The sequence below is a fragment of the Helicoverpa armigera genome, chromosome 25 (assembly GCF_030705265.1).
Source record: "Helicoverpa armigera isolate CAAS_96S chromosome 25, ASM3070526v1, whole genome shotgun sequence".
Classification (NCBI taxonomy): Eukaryota; Metazoa; Arthropoda; class Insecta; order Lepidoptera; family Noctuidae; genus Helicoverpa; species Helicoverpa armigera.
This window is the reverse complement of record NC_087144.1, coordinates 8,947,328-8,966,755: the sequence shown is the minus strand read 5'-3', so window position 1 is coordinate 8,966,755 and position 19,428 is coordinate 8,947,328. Positions and strand designations below refer to the sequence as shown.

General features: G+C 39.6%; 3 protein-coding genes across 4 annotated transcripts; 1 reads left to right on the top strand and 2 right to left on the bottom strand.

The window, feature by feature from the left end:
• The first annotated feature begins 273 nt into the window (after positions 1-273).
• LOC110376640 (pancreatic triacylglycerol lipase) lies at positions 274-4,865 on the top strand. Of its 2 annotated transcripts, none has more exons than XM_064041507.1 (8): positions 274-404; positions 1,588-1,800; positions 2,107-2,200; positions 2,440-2,597; positions 2,854-2,976; positions 3,340-3,582; positions 3,835-4,024; positions 4,333-4,865. In XM_064041507.1, the coding sequence occupies exons 2-8, from the start codon at positions 1,620-1,622 to the stop codon at positions 4,490-4,492; spliced, it is 1,149 nt and encodes a 382-aa protein (XP_063897577.1). In that variant the 5' UTR covers positions 274-404; positions 1,588-1,619; the 3' UTR covers positions 4,493-4,865. The 2 variants fall into 2 exon arrangements, with proteins under 2 accessions (XP_063897577.1, XP_063897576.1); XM_064041506.1 differs by lacking the exon at positions 274-404 and adding an exon at positions 786-938.
• A 135-nt stretch (positions 4,866-5,000) lies between these two features.
• Positions 5,001-13,664, bottom strand: LOC110376664 (phospholipase A1). The gene is made up of 8 exons (XM_021335225.3): positions 13,518-13,664; positions 8,458-8,626; positions 8,090-8,180; positions 7,625-7,785; positions 7,236-7,358; positions 6,146-6,388; positions 5,605-5,788; positions 5,001-5,316 (listed from the first exon to the last, which is right to left on the bottom strand). The coding sequence occupies exons 2-8, from the start codon at positions 8,612-8,614 to the stop codon at positions 5,166-5,168; spliced, it is 1,110 nt and encodes a 369-aa protein (XP_021190900.3). The 5' UTR covers positions 8,615-8,626; positions 13,518-13,664; the 3' UTR covers positions 5,001-5,165.
• On the bottom strand, positions 11,730-17,566 carry LOC126055638 (pancreatic lipase-related protein 2-like). Its single transcript, XM_064041327.1, has 7 exons — positions 17,454-17,566; positions 17,228-17,350; positions 16,835-17,077; positions 16,072-16,255; positions 15,091-15,186; positions 12,045-12,196; positions 11,730-11,785 (listed from the first exon to the last, which is right to left on the bottom strand). Exons 2-7 carry the CDS (start codon positions 17,280-17,282, stop codon positions 11,730-11,732), a joined length of 786 nt encoding a protein of 261 aa, XP_063897397.1. The 5' UTR covers positions 17,283-17,350; positions 17,454-17,566.
• Between the last annotated feature and the right edge of the window lie 1,862 nt (positions 17,567-19,428).

Sequence of the window (19,428 nt, the reverse complement as noted above, 5' to 3'; positions counted from 1 at the left end):
CTCACTCGATAAGAAGAACGCCAACTACCAACAATGCACTACAGGAGCCAGGAAGTAGAGGTACACGCACATTGTTTCAATAAAATTCCCATGAACTACTTTTGGGTTCTAGTTTTAAACTAACAAATAAAGATAATAAATACATTTGCATTTTTCTACTGCCAACTTTAGGTAAAGTAACTTTACGTAGATAAAAACATCAATTAAGATTCTCTTAAATAATATACTGCTGAAATAAATATGTCGGTATGGAATCTACCACTCGAGTTTCGTCTATTTTGTTCTAGATAGATAATGTTGCTAATATACATAGGTAGTGAGTAACTATTCGTAGTCATCTGTGCCATGGTACCTAAGAAATTAGTAACGTGAAAATTGTAACGACTGAACCAACACGCTGTAAGGTAAGGAATTTTCACTATTTTTTTTTGTCTTTATATGTTTTTCTTGAATAGCATCTATAATGCAAATGTCAGTAAATAAATTCTTAAATTAAATATAATTTAGCGTTAAATGAAATAGTTGTATAACTTACTACAGCAATTAGACAAGGTTGGTAATTAGGATCTCAGCTAGTTTCGACTTTGCCGTTTTCAAAATTGTGTGTGTTACAAGTTAATATTTACCTAAATGTATTTACTTACTTCTGTGAGTTGAATATCAAGATTTACCGACCAGGATGTCCTACAAAAGATAGAGAACGTCCGTTACGGGTCAAATGAATTGGATACCAGTAATTGAGTTAAGAGGTCTTGATAGTTAATAAAAAACTGTTAGGTGCGTACAAAAAGCTCATGTATTATATTAATATATTACCGTGCGAATATTAGCTAGGTAGGTACAAGGTATCGAGTTGGGCAGTATATCGAGAGTAGTTCAGTGGGTTTGTGTCGTCGGAGTGGCCGCGGATCAGATCACACGAACCAATACGTCGTAAGGTAATAGTTTTCTATTGTTTACATAAATTACTAGAATTTTGATGGGATCAAGAGAGATCATTGTAAATTGATCATTAATTTTACTTACTTTTTTATTTCAAATCCACAGGCCCCACCTGTGGATTTGAAATAAAAAAGTAACTAACTACTATCTGATATTTTCCTTACATTCTTAAGCAACAACTTTTTCGTGTTAATTTTATTATCTATATCTAAATATTTTTTTTCTGCAATCAATACAAATAGGTACTAGCTGCAGTCTGCATGCACTATAGTTACCGGGTAAATGAATTATTTTGTACACAATCTCCGACTATTTATGCTATTTTTAATCAGAATGAACGGTGAACGTACGAAGTATGGCATCGCGAGATTATCTTTTAATAGCAAATCTCAAGGATTTAAAATTAACATACACACAATATTTGTACTCTCGAGGCCCTTTTATTCACGAACAAAAAATGTGTGCAAGAGACCACCACTTTGCTAAAATGTTTTCTATAACGAGTAGACCAGAAGAATGTCATCCAACGTATTTACTTCAGACTGCTTTATAGCTAATTATTTCTATGTAGGTATGTATTTAATAAGTAACAAATCTTATTTGGAAAAAAATATACGACGACTACCTACACATTCACATTTACAGAATAGCAAGACCTCTCCAAATCTGGCTCCACCATGTCACGGCTGGTGATCATATCACTGGTCTGCCTGTGTACAGTAGCTGGTCTTCATGGAGTATCTGCAGAAGCTGAAGCTGACTCCTTCAAGGACCGGATAAGCAAGGCCTTCGCGAAGGAGGTGTCAGCCATCACTGACCCTCTCGCCAAGACCATTGTGGGCGTCGGCTTCAGTCAATGTAAGTAGGAGAAGAATCGAGCTAGAAATCCAGAACCATATACCTACCCATTATCTATCTGTACCTATACCTACATAAAAGAAAGTCGTGTTACTTACACATTTTATAACTCAAGAATGACCGAAACCGAAAGCTGAAAATTACAGGGGAGATAGCTTAGACCCGGAAAAGGAAAAAGAAAGGGGTTTTTGTCTGCATCCGGGACGCGGGTGAAACCTGTAGAAGCTAGAAGGAGATAAATAAAAGTTCCAAACTTTTATCAAGTTATCAAAGATTTGAAATTACTACTATAAAATTTTCCTGCAGGCAAGTTCGTGAAGAAGTTATTCGGAGTGGACTACGATTCGATTAGTAAAAGTGAGCCCAACTTGAGTGAACTCAAACTTACCTTTATCACCAGGTAAGCGATTTATATTAATAGTTAAGTTGTGAGCATATTATTTGTTCCAGAGTGAGCTACGTTTTGTTGGCATAAAAGAAGACAAAAGTACTTTGTTTAGATTCGAATGATGATCAGAAATAATTTCAAGTTCTTCTGCTAACCTATAACTTTATCCTGAAGGGTTACACATTTTTTTAAAGCGTGTAACAATGTAACAGGTAGAAATGTTCTTAATAATGTTATTCCGGTGTCGTCAGAGAGTTCAACGTGACGTATCTCCTGGGTGCGGCTCACTCACTGGTGCGCGCGTATTGGCTGAACCCTCGGCTCCCGCTCAAGATCTACATGCACGGCTTCACCGATGACCCCTCCAAGGGTAGCTTCTCCAGTCTCAGCCAGGCTTTCCTCAAAAAAGGTATCAACTATCAGCCGACTAAATCTAGGTACTGCGCGCGCTCTACGAAGAGTACAATAATTGCAGAGAGATGGAAAGTTGAGCTAGCGCATTATGCCACGGTGCCAATGAATTTTTCACTGGCATCTATCTGGACATAATCCGATGATTAATGATTAACGTTCAATCCTCCTCCGTGCTAGAGGAGGCCTGTGCCCAACAGTGGGACGATAAAAAGGCTGTAAACTATTCTATTCTATGGTGGCGTCTTCCTCAGGTGACTTCAACATCTTCGCTTTGGATGCGAGCTTCCATATCCGCTCGCTGTACCTTCGCTCCAGCACCATGGTGCGCTTCATAGGCGAGGAGCTGGGCAAGCTACTGGCGGCCCTGGTCCAAGGTGAGTTTTATACACAACACTGATGTTCGCACATACAAGAAGAAGGTAGATGCTCACAAGAATGTAAGAAACTTATTTAGACGTAAACCACCCTCTCAAAACACTCGATCTGATAAAAAAACCGCATGAAAACGGTTAATTTTGAAGATTTAAGCGTAGAAAGGGACATGGGGAGATAGAGACAGAAAAAGCGACTTTGTTTTATACTATAATGCAGTGATGAGTGATTCCAAGAATTTTGTTATCTCGTTTAGATCTAACACACGGCATACCTATCACTGTGGTGGCGTGACTTGATATCACCAATTCGCGCCACAACAAATTCATCAAAAAACCTAATGTCAAAAATGTCAAAAATTTCAGCCGGACTCAACCCCTCCGACATCCACTTGATCGGGCACAGCCTCGGGAGCCACATCTCAGGGTTTGCAGGCAAGTCGTTCACTGCGCTGACCGGCCACCGCGTCGGCAGGATCACCGGGCTGGACCCCGCGGGGCCCTGCTTCTCTGACGTCATCGAGACCTTCAGGCTGAACGCTAATGATGCTGACTTCGTCGATGTCATTCATAGTGATGCTGGCGTGTTTGGTGTTTCGGAGAATGTTGGTGAGTTCGATACGAGTATTTTTTGTAACTTGTAACTATGTACCTAAGTAAGAAAATCTTGGAATCTTAATTTGACCCACTTCCCGGTCTTCGATTAGTCTGAAACCACCAAACCGTATTGAGCGGGCCCGGTGACTAGAGCTCAATCCTTTTCTGAATAAAAGGAGACCTTTGCCCAACAGTGGGACGATAAAATGTGGCCGATAAAAATATTTTAAACGAATTTTATAAAAGAAATGTTGTTTCCTGCAGGTCACGTGGATTTCTACCCAAACGGTGGTTCTCAGCAGCCGAACTGCTCTCCCACGGACTTCTCATGCAGCCATAGCAGAGCCTGGCTGATGTTCGCGGAGTCGGTGGTCAGACCTCGCGCCTTCGTCGGCGTCAAGTGCGACAGCTGGAACGCATTCAGGGAAGGGCTGTGTGATTATCAGGATTTCAGGTAAGAGATCGAAGCTTGAGAGAGATCCTCTGTAGAATTGAAAAAGATTTTTTCCGAAGATCTAGGGAAATATAAATTTCGTACCCATTTCGTTTTATAAGGTGATCATTTCCATGTAAGTATGAATACGTAACTTTAAAATTTTAGACGACTTATCTGTTTTTTTTGGACCCTGGACGATGTTTAGGATAAAGTTTATCTGAGGACCACCTATTCTATGTAAGAAGAGAATCTTAGCTATAATTATACACAGCACAATCTTAAAACGAAGACATAGTAATCAAGCCTGTGTATTCCTTTAATTACAGTGTGATGGGTTACGGGGCACGCACCGGCGCGAGGGGCGCCTACTACCTGCAGACGAGTGACGAGGAGCCCTACGGCCGCGGCGACGAAGGCATGCGGTTCATCAACAATGACGGACTCGTCAAGAACTTGGCCAATGCCATAGGAAAAGCTGCGGGATAGTTCATAGAGAACCAAGTGCGTAATGAACAAGAAGAGTTCCTGAAATTGTACAAAATGATGAACAAAGAAAGAAGAAAGCAGAAGAAGGAAGAAAGAATGACCATTTATTCATACAAATATCGTTTTTGTAAAGAGCCCCTTAAAATATTTAGTTAATTCTTCTTTCAAGTATTTGCTTTAAAGCGTATATAGAAAGACATCTTCCGTGAACGTACGTAGGTACGTACACCTACGTACGATCATTGTCAACCTTACCTGATCGTTACCTTACCGAAGAAACCAGTGCTAGGCATTTCATTTTTTTAAGTTATGTTCTTAATTAGTAGCTGTAAGTAACGTTTTTATTAAACTTTGTAATAAAAAGTTATATGTACTTTATTTACCTACTGCCTTCCACTCTTTTTCCTATCGTTTGTCCTATTTCAAACTGCGATTACCCTAATTTTAAATCCTATGAAATTAGAAACAAGAAGTGCTATTACATTAGAAACAAAATGAAACAGACATAACATTATACAATTCTTTTATTAATAACAACAATACTTTAAGAGATGACTGACTTAAATTAAGAGTTTCATTACAAACTGGCTAAGACTAGGCAGACTTGTTCATTCCTTGACATTTACAATTAAGCACCAGCCTTAAAAACAAGCTTCTTCCAACAGTACTCCGTTTATCCCGTGAGCACGTATTTAATATTTCTGACAATACCCGCGTTGTTCACATACTTCAGACCTTCTGATCCTCGTCCGTATGGGATCTCGTCTGCCGTCTGTAGGTAGTACTTCCCCCTGGAGTCTGGGGGACAGAAGTATCCCATTACCCTGGAAATGGATAAATAGCTTTAGTTAATGACAGCTCACCTAGTCTTCCTGCAAAGAAGAATACTTTTGACAATCGCATTCAGAAATTTTATTAGAGATTCACCCCGTATCACAATCTCGATTATAATTTATCTCCTTATGATTAAATACGAAAGTTTCCACCAAGTAAATGAAAGTCCTAAGGAAGCGACCAAAGTTTTGTAAACAGCCCCTTCTCTATCACTTCAATCCCCCCAAATCTTTCATTGAAGAATGTCGAAGATTCAGCTGACTCTCTGGTCACATTACCTAGTATCATTGTAGTCGCACTGTCCCTTCCTGAAGTCCTCATAGTCCGCACACTTGGCTGCGAGGAAGGCATCGCGATTCAGCACCGACTCGGCGTACAGGAGCCACGCGCGACTGTGGCTGCAAGTCTGGAACAGGCAGTTCGGCTGCTCCGAACCGCTGTTCGGGTAGAAGTCCACGTGACCTGGTGGCGGAATGAGCGGTTTTTAGCAATTTAAAGTCAGATCGTTTGATATAAGCTTGTCCATCATTTTCTTCTTCGTATTGAATATATGCCGAAAAGCCGGTAAAGCTTCCCTGAAGGTATATATGGCTAGAAAGAGTGACCAGTGAGATGACGGCAGATAGAAGAGGGAAACACGCTGCGCAAACTCGAAATAAAATTGGTTTATTAAGGGCAGGAGGATTTGATGATAGTAAAGCATCAGTCCTGTCAGGAATAAAGAAAGTTGTTGCTATATTTTTATAAGTAGTGTCTAAGTTTTAACTCTAAACTTTTCCTAGTGTTGCTGAAAACACTTTTACGCAAATCTGCACTCACCAATCTCTTCATCAAGTCCATACACTCCTGCATCAGTATGAATAACATCCACGAACTCCGCGTCTTCCTTGCTCAGTCTCAAGGCCACCTCGAGGTCTGCGAAGCAGGGTCCCGCGGGGTCCAGGCCTGATATCCTGCCGATGAGGGTCCCCGTCAGGTTGCGGAACGTCTTGCCCGTGAACCCTGAGATGTGGCTGCCCAGACTGTGACCGATCAAGTGGATGTTGGAGGGATCGACACCCGCTGGAGGATAAAATATGATTTGGATTTTAATCTTTGCGATGTGCCTTATATCTTAGCAATAACTTGGTCCAAAGAGTGGTTTGCAATTGTTTTTATGAAGGCGCTCAAAAGGCATTTGTGTAAAGGCTGACTTTAAAGCACACAACAAGTATACTCATAATTTAGAGTTTAGAGTAAGTAACTAATTAGATAAATATTTTAACAAGAATAACAAAAACAAACTTAATATTCAACTTAGCTTTTCTCTAGGACAGTAATATATGCATTCATTCATGTAAGTAGACATAATCAAATAAATGAGTACAAAACTGCTACTACAAGTAAACAGATGCTACAAACAATGGTGTATGTAACACAATAGCTGTTTATCCCACGTGCATCTGCGTGATGATAGCAATCATTTCGTTCCGATGTCTGTGTCACAATAATATAAATAACTAAGCACTTGTCTTCCGCATTATAGGTAATGTCTTAGATGCACCTGCTCCTTTGTTACTGAATACTTTAGATTCTGTAAAGATATCATGCGTCATTCATGACATCTGTTTAGATACATATCTAACTTCATGCACTAGCTAAAAGCAGTTTAAAGTTTGGCCATTTGACGCTTCACGCTAAACTTCCCGCAAAATAGTGGTATGGTCCTATTATTTTGTTACAATTATGAAGTCAATAGTGGTAAAGCAAAACATCTAGAGAAGATCTGTATGAAAAATTACGCAATTAGTCAAATGACTTACAACATACTTCGCCATTGGAAAGATATTTGATACGAAATGCATTTGTTCTTTGAAGCCCTATCCTTCATCCTGCTAGATTTAGAATAGTAAGAGGTTCCTGAACTCACCGTTGACAAGGGCTGCGAGCATTCCCCCGAGTTTCTCTCCGATGAAGCGCGTCATGGTGGTGGAGCGCAGGTACAGCCAGCGGATCAGCGAGCTCGCGTCCAGCGCCAGGATGTTGCAGTCTCCTGGACAATAGGAGTTTAATTGGTTAAACTAGATCTTTCCAACATATCAGATCAAGATTCAAGACTATGTGTCAGGGTTTATTTGGTTTGGTTGTTTCTCGATTCTCTTTTCGATCGATGGAGAAAACATCATCGCATACTTGGACGAAATCAGGAGACTTCGAAATTTCTATTAATTTTCCACCCTTACAACGGTTCTAGAGAGGACATAGACTATGTAGTGTTTTCTTCCACTCTCAGAATTACGTGTTTTAATGTTTTTTTACCTTGAGCAAGGAAGGCATTGCTGATGTTCTTGTAGCTGTCCTTGGTGGGGTCATCGGTGAAGCCGTGCAGGAAGATCCTGAAGGGGTTGTTAGGGTTGAAGCCCCGGGACAGCGGGATCAGCCGCGCTGCGTCACTCAGGTTATATGTTACGGATATCGACCTGGAAGACAAGAGTTATGGTCAAATTACTTACAGTTTCCGCTAAATAACTTAGTTAATCCAATTGACTTCGCATTTCTGAAGTAAACCATTTGACGCTACACCTATCCTCAGTAATAGTAGCCACCTTCGGCCAAGCCAATCTACTTGACCAGATCTGTACCGACAAATGCGCAAGAATCTAATTAAATGGCTGACTTCAGAAATACAAAGTTAATTTATGTCTAGGTTTTCGTCTCTAGACATTTAAATATGAGTTTCTGTAACTATTTTATATTACTAACTATAATTATTATTCCTCTCACCTGCTAATAAAGACGAGTGCCAGCTTGCTCATGTCGGGCTCCTGCGAGTACGAGTCGTAGTCCACTCCTGTTAACTTCTTCACGTTGCCACCTGATAAATTGTTAACAAGGTTCTAACGTCTGTCTATGTGTGAAAATTAGGCTGGATAGCATCTGGATTACTAGAGTTACTATTAGCATCTGGACTAAAACAATCCGTCACTATGGAGTGACTTAAGTAATCATTAAAAATTTCTGTGTGCGGGAGTATAAGTACTGAATGTGTGTATTGTTTCAAACTATATTTTCGTGAAAGATTTTTAGAAGTCTTTGAAATCAAGGCCCAATTGCAGCCGTCCACAATTATGTAATTCCTTTAATTTCCTCACATTGACTATTTCCAACGAAAGCGATGCCTTTCCCCACGGGGTCCATGACAGCCTGCACCTCATTGGTGGCTCCCTTCTGGATGTTCTTCAAGATGCCGAGCTGCGCAGACGCCGCTGACAGCCACAGTGCCGTCAGGAACGTTGTTAGACGAGACATGTTCGATGGCACCTGGAACAGAAGATAATATAGATTCTAGGTCTTTCTTTTGAGAGGAATTTCTAAGTCTGATTATGATGGAGGGCCGTTGCCGCCATCTTGCTTGCTAACCAGATTGTCATGTCACGCAAGTCATCCCCCGAGCCCTTTTCCCAACTATGTTGGGGTTGGCTTCCAGTCTAACCGGATGCAGCTGAGTACCAGTGTTTTACAAGACTACCGTGAGTACCAGTGTTTTCTGACCTCCTCAACCCAGTTACCCGCGCAACCCAATACCCCTGGGTTAGACTGGTGTCAGACTTACTGGCTGTCATATCACGCAAGTGCGCGCGCGTATGCGGCAACCTAATGAATTCTACTTAAAAATTCAATAGATTCGACGTTGTTTCTATTAATTAATTGAAACAACTTTGAAGTGGAATAGGTCAATATTGTTTTTCTAGCTTGATTGTATTGTCTTTTTATAAAACAAGATAACTAAAAATAGTCTGCAACATTTAGGTAAACTTGTTTTATTTGAGTGCATTTTATTTTATTATTATAAAAATTATTTGTGGAAATCCTGACAAAGTTACATCCTCAAAGGTTGTTTGATCGCGTCATGGTATGTATTTGTGGGTCCTGGATATTAGCGAATATCTTTGACAGTCGTTACGATAGTTAATTAGGAGAACCACATAGGATTACTTTATCGATGTTTTGAATTTATATTTTTTTAATCGGTGTCTCCTCTTTTATTTCTAAGAAAAACACATAATTATCACTCACAAAATCACTAATCTCGTCGAAAAATACATCATATCCATTTGTAGTTGTTTCCACCACACTCATTTTAATAGAATTTCGTAAAACAATTAACTTTTCTTCCTCTCGCGACGAAATACAAAAACAAATGTTGTTTATCAATTTCAAATTAACCCAAAATTGTTGCAAAACAATTAAAATTGCAGTTAATTGTGAAAACGTAAACATTAAGGTGAATTTATCGCTAATTTTGAACGTAATTGTTAACCATGAGTTATGTAACGTTTGCTTAAGTTAACAAGCTCTTAATATGTTATCCGATGACATATTAAGAGACACTCTTATTTCATTTAGGTACGTTTTATAACTGTTTTTAAGGCTGGACAACAAAACCTTATAAACCTTTTTTTTGTAATAGATTTGGTTTAAAAGATTTACTTCCCCTTACTTCCTTAGTTCCTCTTTTATTGTTGTTTTCCTAGATCATTTATCTACGCAAACAAATTTAAAAAATAATCCCAGAACAATTTACACGGGTTATAAAAATACAAAAACAAACATTGTCGTTATCATATATAAATCTCATCTCATTCATAATATAAATCTACTCAGTTAATTAATTATAATAAAAAATACTACAACTGCGGAAGTTTTTAAGTTCAGTTAAGTACGTTCTTAAAAGCGGAAATATCATATTTATAAACTACGCAGGTATTATAACTGTGTTACGAAGATTCAACAGTCATTGAAATACATTTTTTTTATTATTTTGACTTGAATTTCAAACTGAATTTAAAATTCATTATTCGCATATTGAAATAAGTACTTCAACCATCCATATCCTACTACTAACTATTTAGTAATGTGTGCTATTATTTCTGACTATCCAGATCCTAATCTTTTACCACAGATACCTACATACATAGGTATGTTTATTTAATAATAAAAGAGGTCCACAGACTGATTCATTTATTATGTCATCTAGATTTTTGTATTCTAGACATAAACGATGATGCTCATGTAAACCACATCAAAGCCAGTTTAGAATACTTATGAGAGATCTCTGAAACTGCTTAGGTTAAAGATTCCCGAATTTTATTTTTGCTAAAAGTTCACGTAAAACACACGCGAGTCATGGACATCGTGTCATATTGACGATTACACTTACACAGTAAAACTTTAGTTTAATAAAAAAATAGTATGTAAAACCACTTGATTGATTTTGGTGAAATGGGAAATGGCTAAATCTTTACTCATACAAAGAAGATTTTTTTGTTTGCTTGTACCCTAAAGGCTCCGAAACTACTGAAACGATTTGAAAAATTCGTCGGGAAACCGCGGGAAAATGGCTAGTTTTTTCTTATTTTTCAAACCGATAACAGCAGATATTTAATAATATTAGCGTGCTCAATCAAACAAACTCTTCAGCTTTTGTTATTAAATAAGAATAGAATTCGTGGAAGCCACCAGAAGATTACGTACTACGTATTGATAAAGTGCAAAAATGGTAACTGCTATTTGTTTTTACGTATTTTTAGGGTTCCGTACCCAAAGGGTAAAACGGGACCCTATTGTTTTCGCTCCTCTGTCCGTCCGTCCGTCCGTCGAACCGTGATAGTTTTGAAATTTTCACAGATGATGTATTTTTGTTGCCGCGGCTATAACAACAAAAATACTGAAAACTAGAATCAAATAAATATTTTCGGAGATTCCCATAGACAACAAATGTGATTTTTTGCTAATTTCTGCTCGATTTCTATAAATATATATATATAGAATATTAGTTTGGATGGTACGGAACCCTTCGTGCGCGAGTCCGACTCGCACTCGGTCGGTTTTTTATTTAATTAATACGACCTTCAGCGTTAGATAATATTGAAGTTCATCATTGTTTTCTTAATTCACTAGCTATTATCGAAACGAAATAAAATAATAACGTATTATTATGATAACAAGATACACAAAAATAAATAATTTGATATACATAATTGCATTATTTTTTGTGCATTATGTCAAAATACGACGCAATTTGACCCGGTGTACTTAAATAACACAGGTCAACACGAATTTTGAGTCTGCGTTTTGTACCTCTGATTTTGATTACTTATGCTTAACTAATTAAAGAAAAAATATTATTATCTAGTGAAGTCGTGGTGGCCTAGTGGGTAAAGAACCCTTCGAGTATGAGGGTGTGGGTTCGATTCCAGGGTCAGGCAAGTACCAATGCAACTTTTCTAAGTTTGTATGTACTTTCTAAGTATACTTAGACACCAATGGCTGATAAAAAGGTGAAGGAAAAACATCTTGAGGAAACCTGGACTATAAAGTCTGAAATCACCAACCCGCATTGAGCAAGCGTGGTGATTAATGCTCAATCCTTCTCCATGTGAGAGGAGGCCTGTGCCCAGCAGTGGGACGATAAAAAGGCTGTAACAAAGTTTGCTTTTGTAGTTACAAAAATGAAATTTATTTTTCTATGAAATAGCTCTATTTTTTTATTTCAATTATATGTAAAAGGAAAACCGTTTTGAATTCATATATTATTATTGACTTTAATTATACAAGACAGCATATAGAAACCCACAAATACAAAAAATAATACAAAAAAGACTTTTAAATTGAACAGACTTGGTTTTTCTTCTGTGTAAGTTGGAACTTTTTCGTATGACCTACCAAATGCAGTTACCCATCATATTTTCATTATATTGTCCTTGATAACGCTTTTCAAAGGTCACTACAGCTTGGTGGAAACGTTCCCTTTGCTCTTCTGAATATGCACCTAAGTTGGCCTTAAAGTTATCCAAATGAGCATGTAGCGTGTGGACTTTCAAAGACATTCTGCAACCCATAATTTTGAAGTTGTGAAGCATATCAGTAATAAGCTCGGGTTAAATTAAAATAAGCTTCATAGGCTTCACAAAGGCTCGTATTTGACGACAAACAAATTTTTTTGGCCCTCACTTTAATGAATTCGCCACAAATATAACAAAAAGAGTCCATGGAATTTTTGCAATTTTTGGAAGATTTTTTAGGCCTTACGACACAAAATACGTTATTCTTTTGCAAAGCGCACGCGCACACTTCCGGTGACAGTTTGTAACTCCCGTTTCACACCCACAGCCCCCCCTACCCGTCTCCTGTATCTTATATGTAACGGCTCCTGAAAAAAACTGCTAAAAAACTATAATATTCGTTTTACATTGTTTAAAGGTACAAAAGCAAACTTTATTTATTATAAATAGAGTTACTGCTTTTTTTTCGATGTATACAATCAGAAAATAATCACTAAATAACAGACTCAAAGAAAAATATTTTTTTTGTTGACTTGTGTAATCTAAGATTTTGTTTTTATTGTAAAACAAGTTAATATCATGGAGGACTAATAGAAAATTATTAAAATCGGTTTTAATTGAGTATAATGCAAGCAACTTTATTTGGTATAGAAATCTTACGACGTGCAAAAATGTTTTTTTCTCGAAAAGCAGCCTACGTGACCATACGGAATAATCGTGATGATATCAAATATTATGCACTTTTTTAAAAAGCAAACAGAGGACTTTATACATTATCTGCTAAATAGCTGTGCGTGCGAATTTCTCTACGTGTTTATTTACGAATGATAAATGATAATTTCTCCTGAGCTAGGTGAGACCTGTGTTACAGGAGCGGATTCGTACCAAAATATGCCAATTGCCATTGAAAAGAAAAATAATACAATTTTTTTTATTATTTTTGGTAGCCTTTTAAAAAGCTGGTTTAATTATAGTGACTGATATTTTAATTATATTATCCGATAACGGTTAATGCTCTCTTGTAGTAAAACAAATAAAAAATCTTCGTCCTATTCCGGCTGACACACACGAATTTTATTTATTTTTCCAATTTGCTATGAATCTAGATCTGGGATTTATTGACATAAAGAATTAGCCCGTTAGCTACAATATTGCAAAAAATTAAGGCAATAAGTTAGTATCAGATGCAAAAATTATTTCACTTCTAAAAATTACAATCTCATTATACGTTTGTAAACCCCGGGATATAATTTTTTATAGAATTTTCTTATTAAAGAAAATTACTTACCTTATTATTTTTTTTTATTCTTAATTATTTTTTAATTTTAAATAAAATTAATAAAAAATATTGTCTTGTAGGTACTTACGTTACGGAATAAGGTCTCGATATGGTCACCGGCGAGATCTGACCTCGACCGTGGCGCTCCTCACACTGCAGAGGACAGACCCGCCCTCGTTTATATGTCAAACGATAGGTAAACCATGCCACAACTTATTATTACATACTACGTAAATATTTCTCGGTTAATTGTCATTTACTATACTAGGAATACGCGTGAATCTGCTTTGCTTTTGCCTCTATGCTGTAAAAGTAATTACCTATAAAATATGATTAACTAATTAGACATAGGTAATTTTGAGAGGCCAAAATGACGATTACCTATTGTAATTAACAATTAAAAAAAATTCAATGTAACTAACTAAAAGCGCGGACCCAAAAGTCTATGGTAGGTACAGTTTAACAAAAAAAAACATTAAAAAGGCCGGGCAGATGATAAAATATTATGTATTCTTAAGTTTCTGTATTTTTGTTGTAATCTAAGCTGAAATTGTACGTATATAAGTAGGCTGCACATTTTTCTAATTCTTGTCGTAGACTAACCCATGTTGAAGACTAACCCATGTTCCCCGATTTTCTAGAAAACCTTAGGGCCGAGGTATTTCCTTAGCTCTCTGATTGCCCCGACTTCAGCATTTTATAATGATGACGAACCTTCGGACACGAAAATGCACTTGACATAGCTGAAAAATATTTATGTTTTTTCAGCAGGATATTATAGTAAAGTAGGTACTTACATAATATATTATTACTTTAAAGGCAAATTATTAATATTTAATGTTTTAATTATTCATTTATACTGCATTTTCCTCGTTTGCACTTGCTTTTATTGGGAAAGGTGCAATTTATTTCTCTGTATTTGGCTTTGCATATTAATTAATTTATTTTTTCTTTTTTTTCAAATAGGTGTATGTACAATTGTTTTTTGGCAAAAATTAGGTACCTAGGTACATTGTTTTAACGATAAACTGTAAAAAAATATAAAATTGAGAGAAGCAATAATACCTATCCTATTAGAATGGTCTTCAATGATTATAATAATTACAAATAACTGTTCACGTGTAAGGTAGTTAGGTAATTAGCATGAAGTATGCGAGTGAAGCCGCAGGCACAGCCTAGCGAGGTAGCATTGAACTTGACAAACCGGTTTAATTAAATCGTTCTGATTGCGCTGTTTACCTTTAACTGAGAGGTTAAATATAGTCTTGTTTTCTTATTTTTATAGGAAATTTTGATGGCCCTCGTATAAATTCATGGAACTGTTGAATTACATTGCCGAAAAGTGGTAAGATTGATAAACTTCTTCCGTGTGTAATGAAAACAGGATTAAGCAACGTGAATGTGTTTTTTTGGCAATTTATGTGTTACAACCAAGGATTAACTGGTTGGTTTCAAATGCTATTTCTGGCCACGTGTAACCAGTCGCCGTCGGAAATATGAGTAGTCCGCTAGTTCATAAATAAAACAAGAAGTTTATTTAATAAAATGTATTAAAAACAACAGTATATTAGAAATGATTAAATGCACGTAGGAGAGTAGGTCGGGTTTTAATGAGAAAAGGCTCTAAGAATTTGCTCAGAAGTCCCTCGTTTTTGACGTACTTCAGACCTTCTGACCTGCGGCCGTAAGGCACCTTGTCTGACGTCTGCAGGAAGTACTGCCCTCGGGACTCGGGGGAACTAAAGTACCCCATTATTCTGGAAAATTGACAAATAATAGTTTTATTTTTTAGCATTTCGAGTGTTACTATTCGTTAAATGTACCTAATTGTATTACTGCAGGAAGATTCCAATACCGCCACAATATTTCGCCACATATCCACGACGATATCCGCATATACGACCAAAAAAAATGCGCTCGCTTCGCTCGGTTTTTTCTTTATTTCTATCTAGCTCGTGTAAGCGGTTTCACCGGCATCCCGTGGGAACCTCGGCACGAACCCGGATAAAAAGTAACCTATAGCCTTCCTCGATAATCGGCTATCTAATACTGAAAGAATTTTTCAAATCGGACCAGTAGTTCCTGAGATTAGCGCGTTCAAACAAACAAACAAACTCTTGAGCTTTATAATATTAGTATAGATTTATTCTGCGCTTACTTTTTGAGTCCTCGATCTAACAAAAAAATTAAGCTCCGAAGTAGCAAAAACAAGTTAACACCGACAATTTTAAAAAAGGTGGTTTTTTATAAGCTGTTTAGGAGGTACTTTTGTGTCCCAAAATTAAAAAAAAAAATGTCGTGCTCGCTACACTCGCGGCTTTTTTACTTTGCAGTGTTTTTTACTCATTTCTTTAGGTATTTTTGTGTCCCAAAACTTGTTTGGGTATTTTTGTTCCAAAACTCAAAAATTTTGAGCTCGCTATGCTCACAGCTTCTTCCCTTCGTAGTAGTTTTTTACTCATTTCTTTAGGTATTTTTGTATAAGTTTGCCATGATCTGACTCCGGTTTTTTTTATATTAAACCTAGCAAAAAGCACCATCAATGATTCCGACACATTTTTAATTTCAATTTTCGATTTTTTGGCGGCGTAGCATCGGGTGCCACCCGATGCTGCGCAGCAAATGCGTGTGAATCACATTACCTGGTATCATTGTAGTCGCATTTTCCGTTCTTGAAGTCATCGTAGTCAGCACACTTGACAGCGAGGAAGGCGTCGCGATTCAGTACCGACTCGGCATACAGGATCCACGCGCGGTTGTGGCTGCAAGTCTGCAACAGGCAGTTCGGCTGGTCCGAACCACCGTTCGGGTAGAAGTCCACGTGACCTGGTGGAAGGGGTATTATCTGTCAAAACTTTTCTAAGATACAACTGATTGGGTGCTCCGTGCTACTCTCCTCACCGCTGTCCCTGTGGTAAAGCTGTCAGCAGCCTTGGACACCACGGCTTGTCACGCGACCTGTGTCGATACTCTTGCACCATCTCACCTTCCTAGCTCGGCGCGATGTGCTGGTTCCGCTGCTGCGGCTGCAGAGGACCCCAAACGGCGCAAATATAGTACCCTGGTGGGTAACAATACCTTTGAGCCATTTGGGGTTGAGACCCTCGGGCCGTGTGGTCCAAGAGCTCATCTGCTTTTTAAAGATCTGGCAAAGCGACTTGCTGACACTTCAAGTGACCCAAAGGCTGGTTTTTATTTTGGTCAAAAATTAAGCATTGCCATTCAACGTGGCAACTTGGGTACTCCCGGTGGGCAGCGATGAGGAGGTTTTTGATGCCATTTTATAATTGTTTTTAGTTGTATATTATGTTTAAATAAGTTTATTTTTACGTCATGTACATAGATACAACTTGTTGAAGATACAACTGCAACATTGTCTAGCCATAGATAGAAACTACAACTTACCAAACTGTCCATCCAGCCCTAACACTCCATCACCAGTATGTATGACATCGACAAACTTAGCGTCTTCCTTGTTCAGCCTGCAAGAAGCCTCCAAGTCTGCGAAGCAGAGTCCGGCGGGGTCCAGGCCTGATATCCTACCGATGAGTTTCCCCGTCAGGTTGCGGAACGTCTTGCCCGTGAACCCTGAGATGTGGCTGCCCAGGCTGTGCCCGATCAAGTGGATGTTGGATGGGTCGAGACCGGCTGTGAAGGAAAAACATAGTCAACATAGCACAGATTTGAAAATGCTACGATAGTGAAGAGTTTGTAAAACATGAACAAACTATAGCAAGAAGAATAGTATTCTTGAAATTAACTCTGTTATCTGATTTAGTTTAGAGATCTTGGTCTGACCGTTGACGAGTGCTGCCAGCATGGCCCCGAGCTTCTCTCCGATGAAGCGCGTCATGGTGGTGGAGCGCAGGTACAGCCAGCGGATCAGCGAGCTCGCGTCCAGCGCCAGGATGTTGCAGTCTCCTGGATAATAGCAGTTATAATGTCACAAAGTTGGAACAAAAATTATCCCTAACCTTCGAGCATTACTTTTAGGAGTGTTAGAAAAAGCTCCAGCCCTAATTACCTTGATCAAGGAAAGCTTTGCTGATTTCCTTATAGCTGTTTCCAGTAGGATCTTGGGTGAAGCCGTGCAGGAAGATCGTGAATGGATTCTTGGGGTTGTACCATTTAGTCAAGGGGATGCGATGCGCTGCGTCACTCAGGCTATACGTCTCGGAATTTGACCTGAAAGAGTAGGTAGTAGCAATGTAATGTTAGTCATGTTACATACATTTTCTGTATTCGTGAAACCAGACCCTCACCTGGTCGTGAAGACGAGAGTCAGCTTGCTCATGTCAGGCTCTATATTGTCGTAGTTCAGCAGATCCTTAGTCATGGCACCTGATAATAACAAAATGTTTAAGGTTTGCTATTAACAAAGGGTGGTGTAGGTTCGATTACAGAATTTTACAGGGTTTAAAAGTCATGGTGGCCTTGTGGGTAAAGAACCAACCTCTCGAGTATGAGGGTGTGGGTTCGATTCCAGGTCAGGCAAGTACCAATGCAACTTCTCTAAATTTGAATGTACTTTCTAAGTATAACTTAGACACCGATGGCTGATAGAAGGGCGAAGGAAAATATCATGAGGAAACCTGGACTATAAAGTCTGAAATCACCAACCCGCATTAAGCAAGCGTGGTGACTAACGCTCAATCCTTCTCCGTGTGAGAGGAGGCCGCAGCCCAGCAGTGGGACGATAGAAATACATACAGTAAGGGCAGCGAAGTGCCCGATGGCTATGTGAAAAAGTTAGAAACTCTATAGAAGCTAATACGAAACGAGATCCGTTGGTTGGTTGGTCGGTTGGTTCCTCCTGTCGGGGTGCGAGATTGTTTGCACGCGTTACCGCGGCGTTAGCACGTTAAGGGCTCCAGAGGATATGATGGGTTCTACTAGTCAGTAAAAGTCTTACACTCTCTCACGCTGCACCCACAGTGGAAGGGGTCATTTGATGATTTCCCCCAAAAAAATAGATGCACTTCACTTTCTACCAACTGTGTGCCCATTTTTTTTTTCTCCGACCTCGCCTGAGTGGAGGGGGTCAGGGAATCTATGGCATCCAGCCCCCCACCGGCGATTGCCCGCCTCACGGCAGGCCCCTCATACCTCCCCCCAGTGGGGAGGGGTCCCTATGATGGCCGGAGCACAAGGGGCGATCCTTTCGTTCCGCTGCCTCTGGGGTCAATGTGACCACGACGGCTGCAGTTCTTGGAGGAGGAGCGATCTTCCTCCTATTGTCCGCTAGAGCTGCAGGCTTGGCTACAGGGGGCTCAGGGGCCGACTTTTTCCCTTTCTGCTTCCTTTTTACCACCTTAATCCAAAGCAGTACGTCTTCCGTCACCGGTTCGGGAGGGAACGTCTGAGTAGTCGGGGCCGGTGACGTCTTCTTGCCCTTGGTGGTCTTTAGCACCGAGTCGCGGGCTCGGCAACACGCGCGTGCAGCGCAGACACCTCTTTCTGCAGGCGATCCACCTTCGCCGCGGCATCTGCCTTCGGAGACGCGGCAACTGCAGGCGAAGGTGGATCGCCTGCAGTTGCCGCGTCTTCTCGGAGGTGGTGCGCTGCGCCAGTTCCTTAACAATGCCGAGCAAGCTCGCTGCCCGGCATTTCAGGGCCTTCTGTAAAGTCCCCTTCAAGTTGGACGACTTGGAGGCCACCTCCAGGATCTCCATCTGATCCTTCAGGGCCATGCGCTCCATTTCCTCCACTGTGTGGTCCGCGTAGAGGACACTAGAGGCGCCGTGGCTGGCCTTGGCTCTGCTTCTTCGCGCCGGCTGTTCCTCCAAGTCGGCTTGTAAAACCGCCCGCTTAGCCGGCTTCTCAGCTGCGTCTGAAGAGCCTACGGAGCCCCGCTTGAGGAAGGCCCTCTTCCTGGTCTGGCGGGTTGCAACGCCGCTCGTGCCACTCATTTGTGACTCCGTGTCGGACAAATCGGTGGACACGACGTCACTATCTCGCATGAGACTAGCCGCGAATGGTGCGCGGCTGGTCATTAGCTA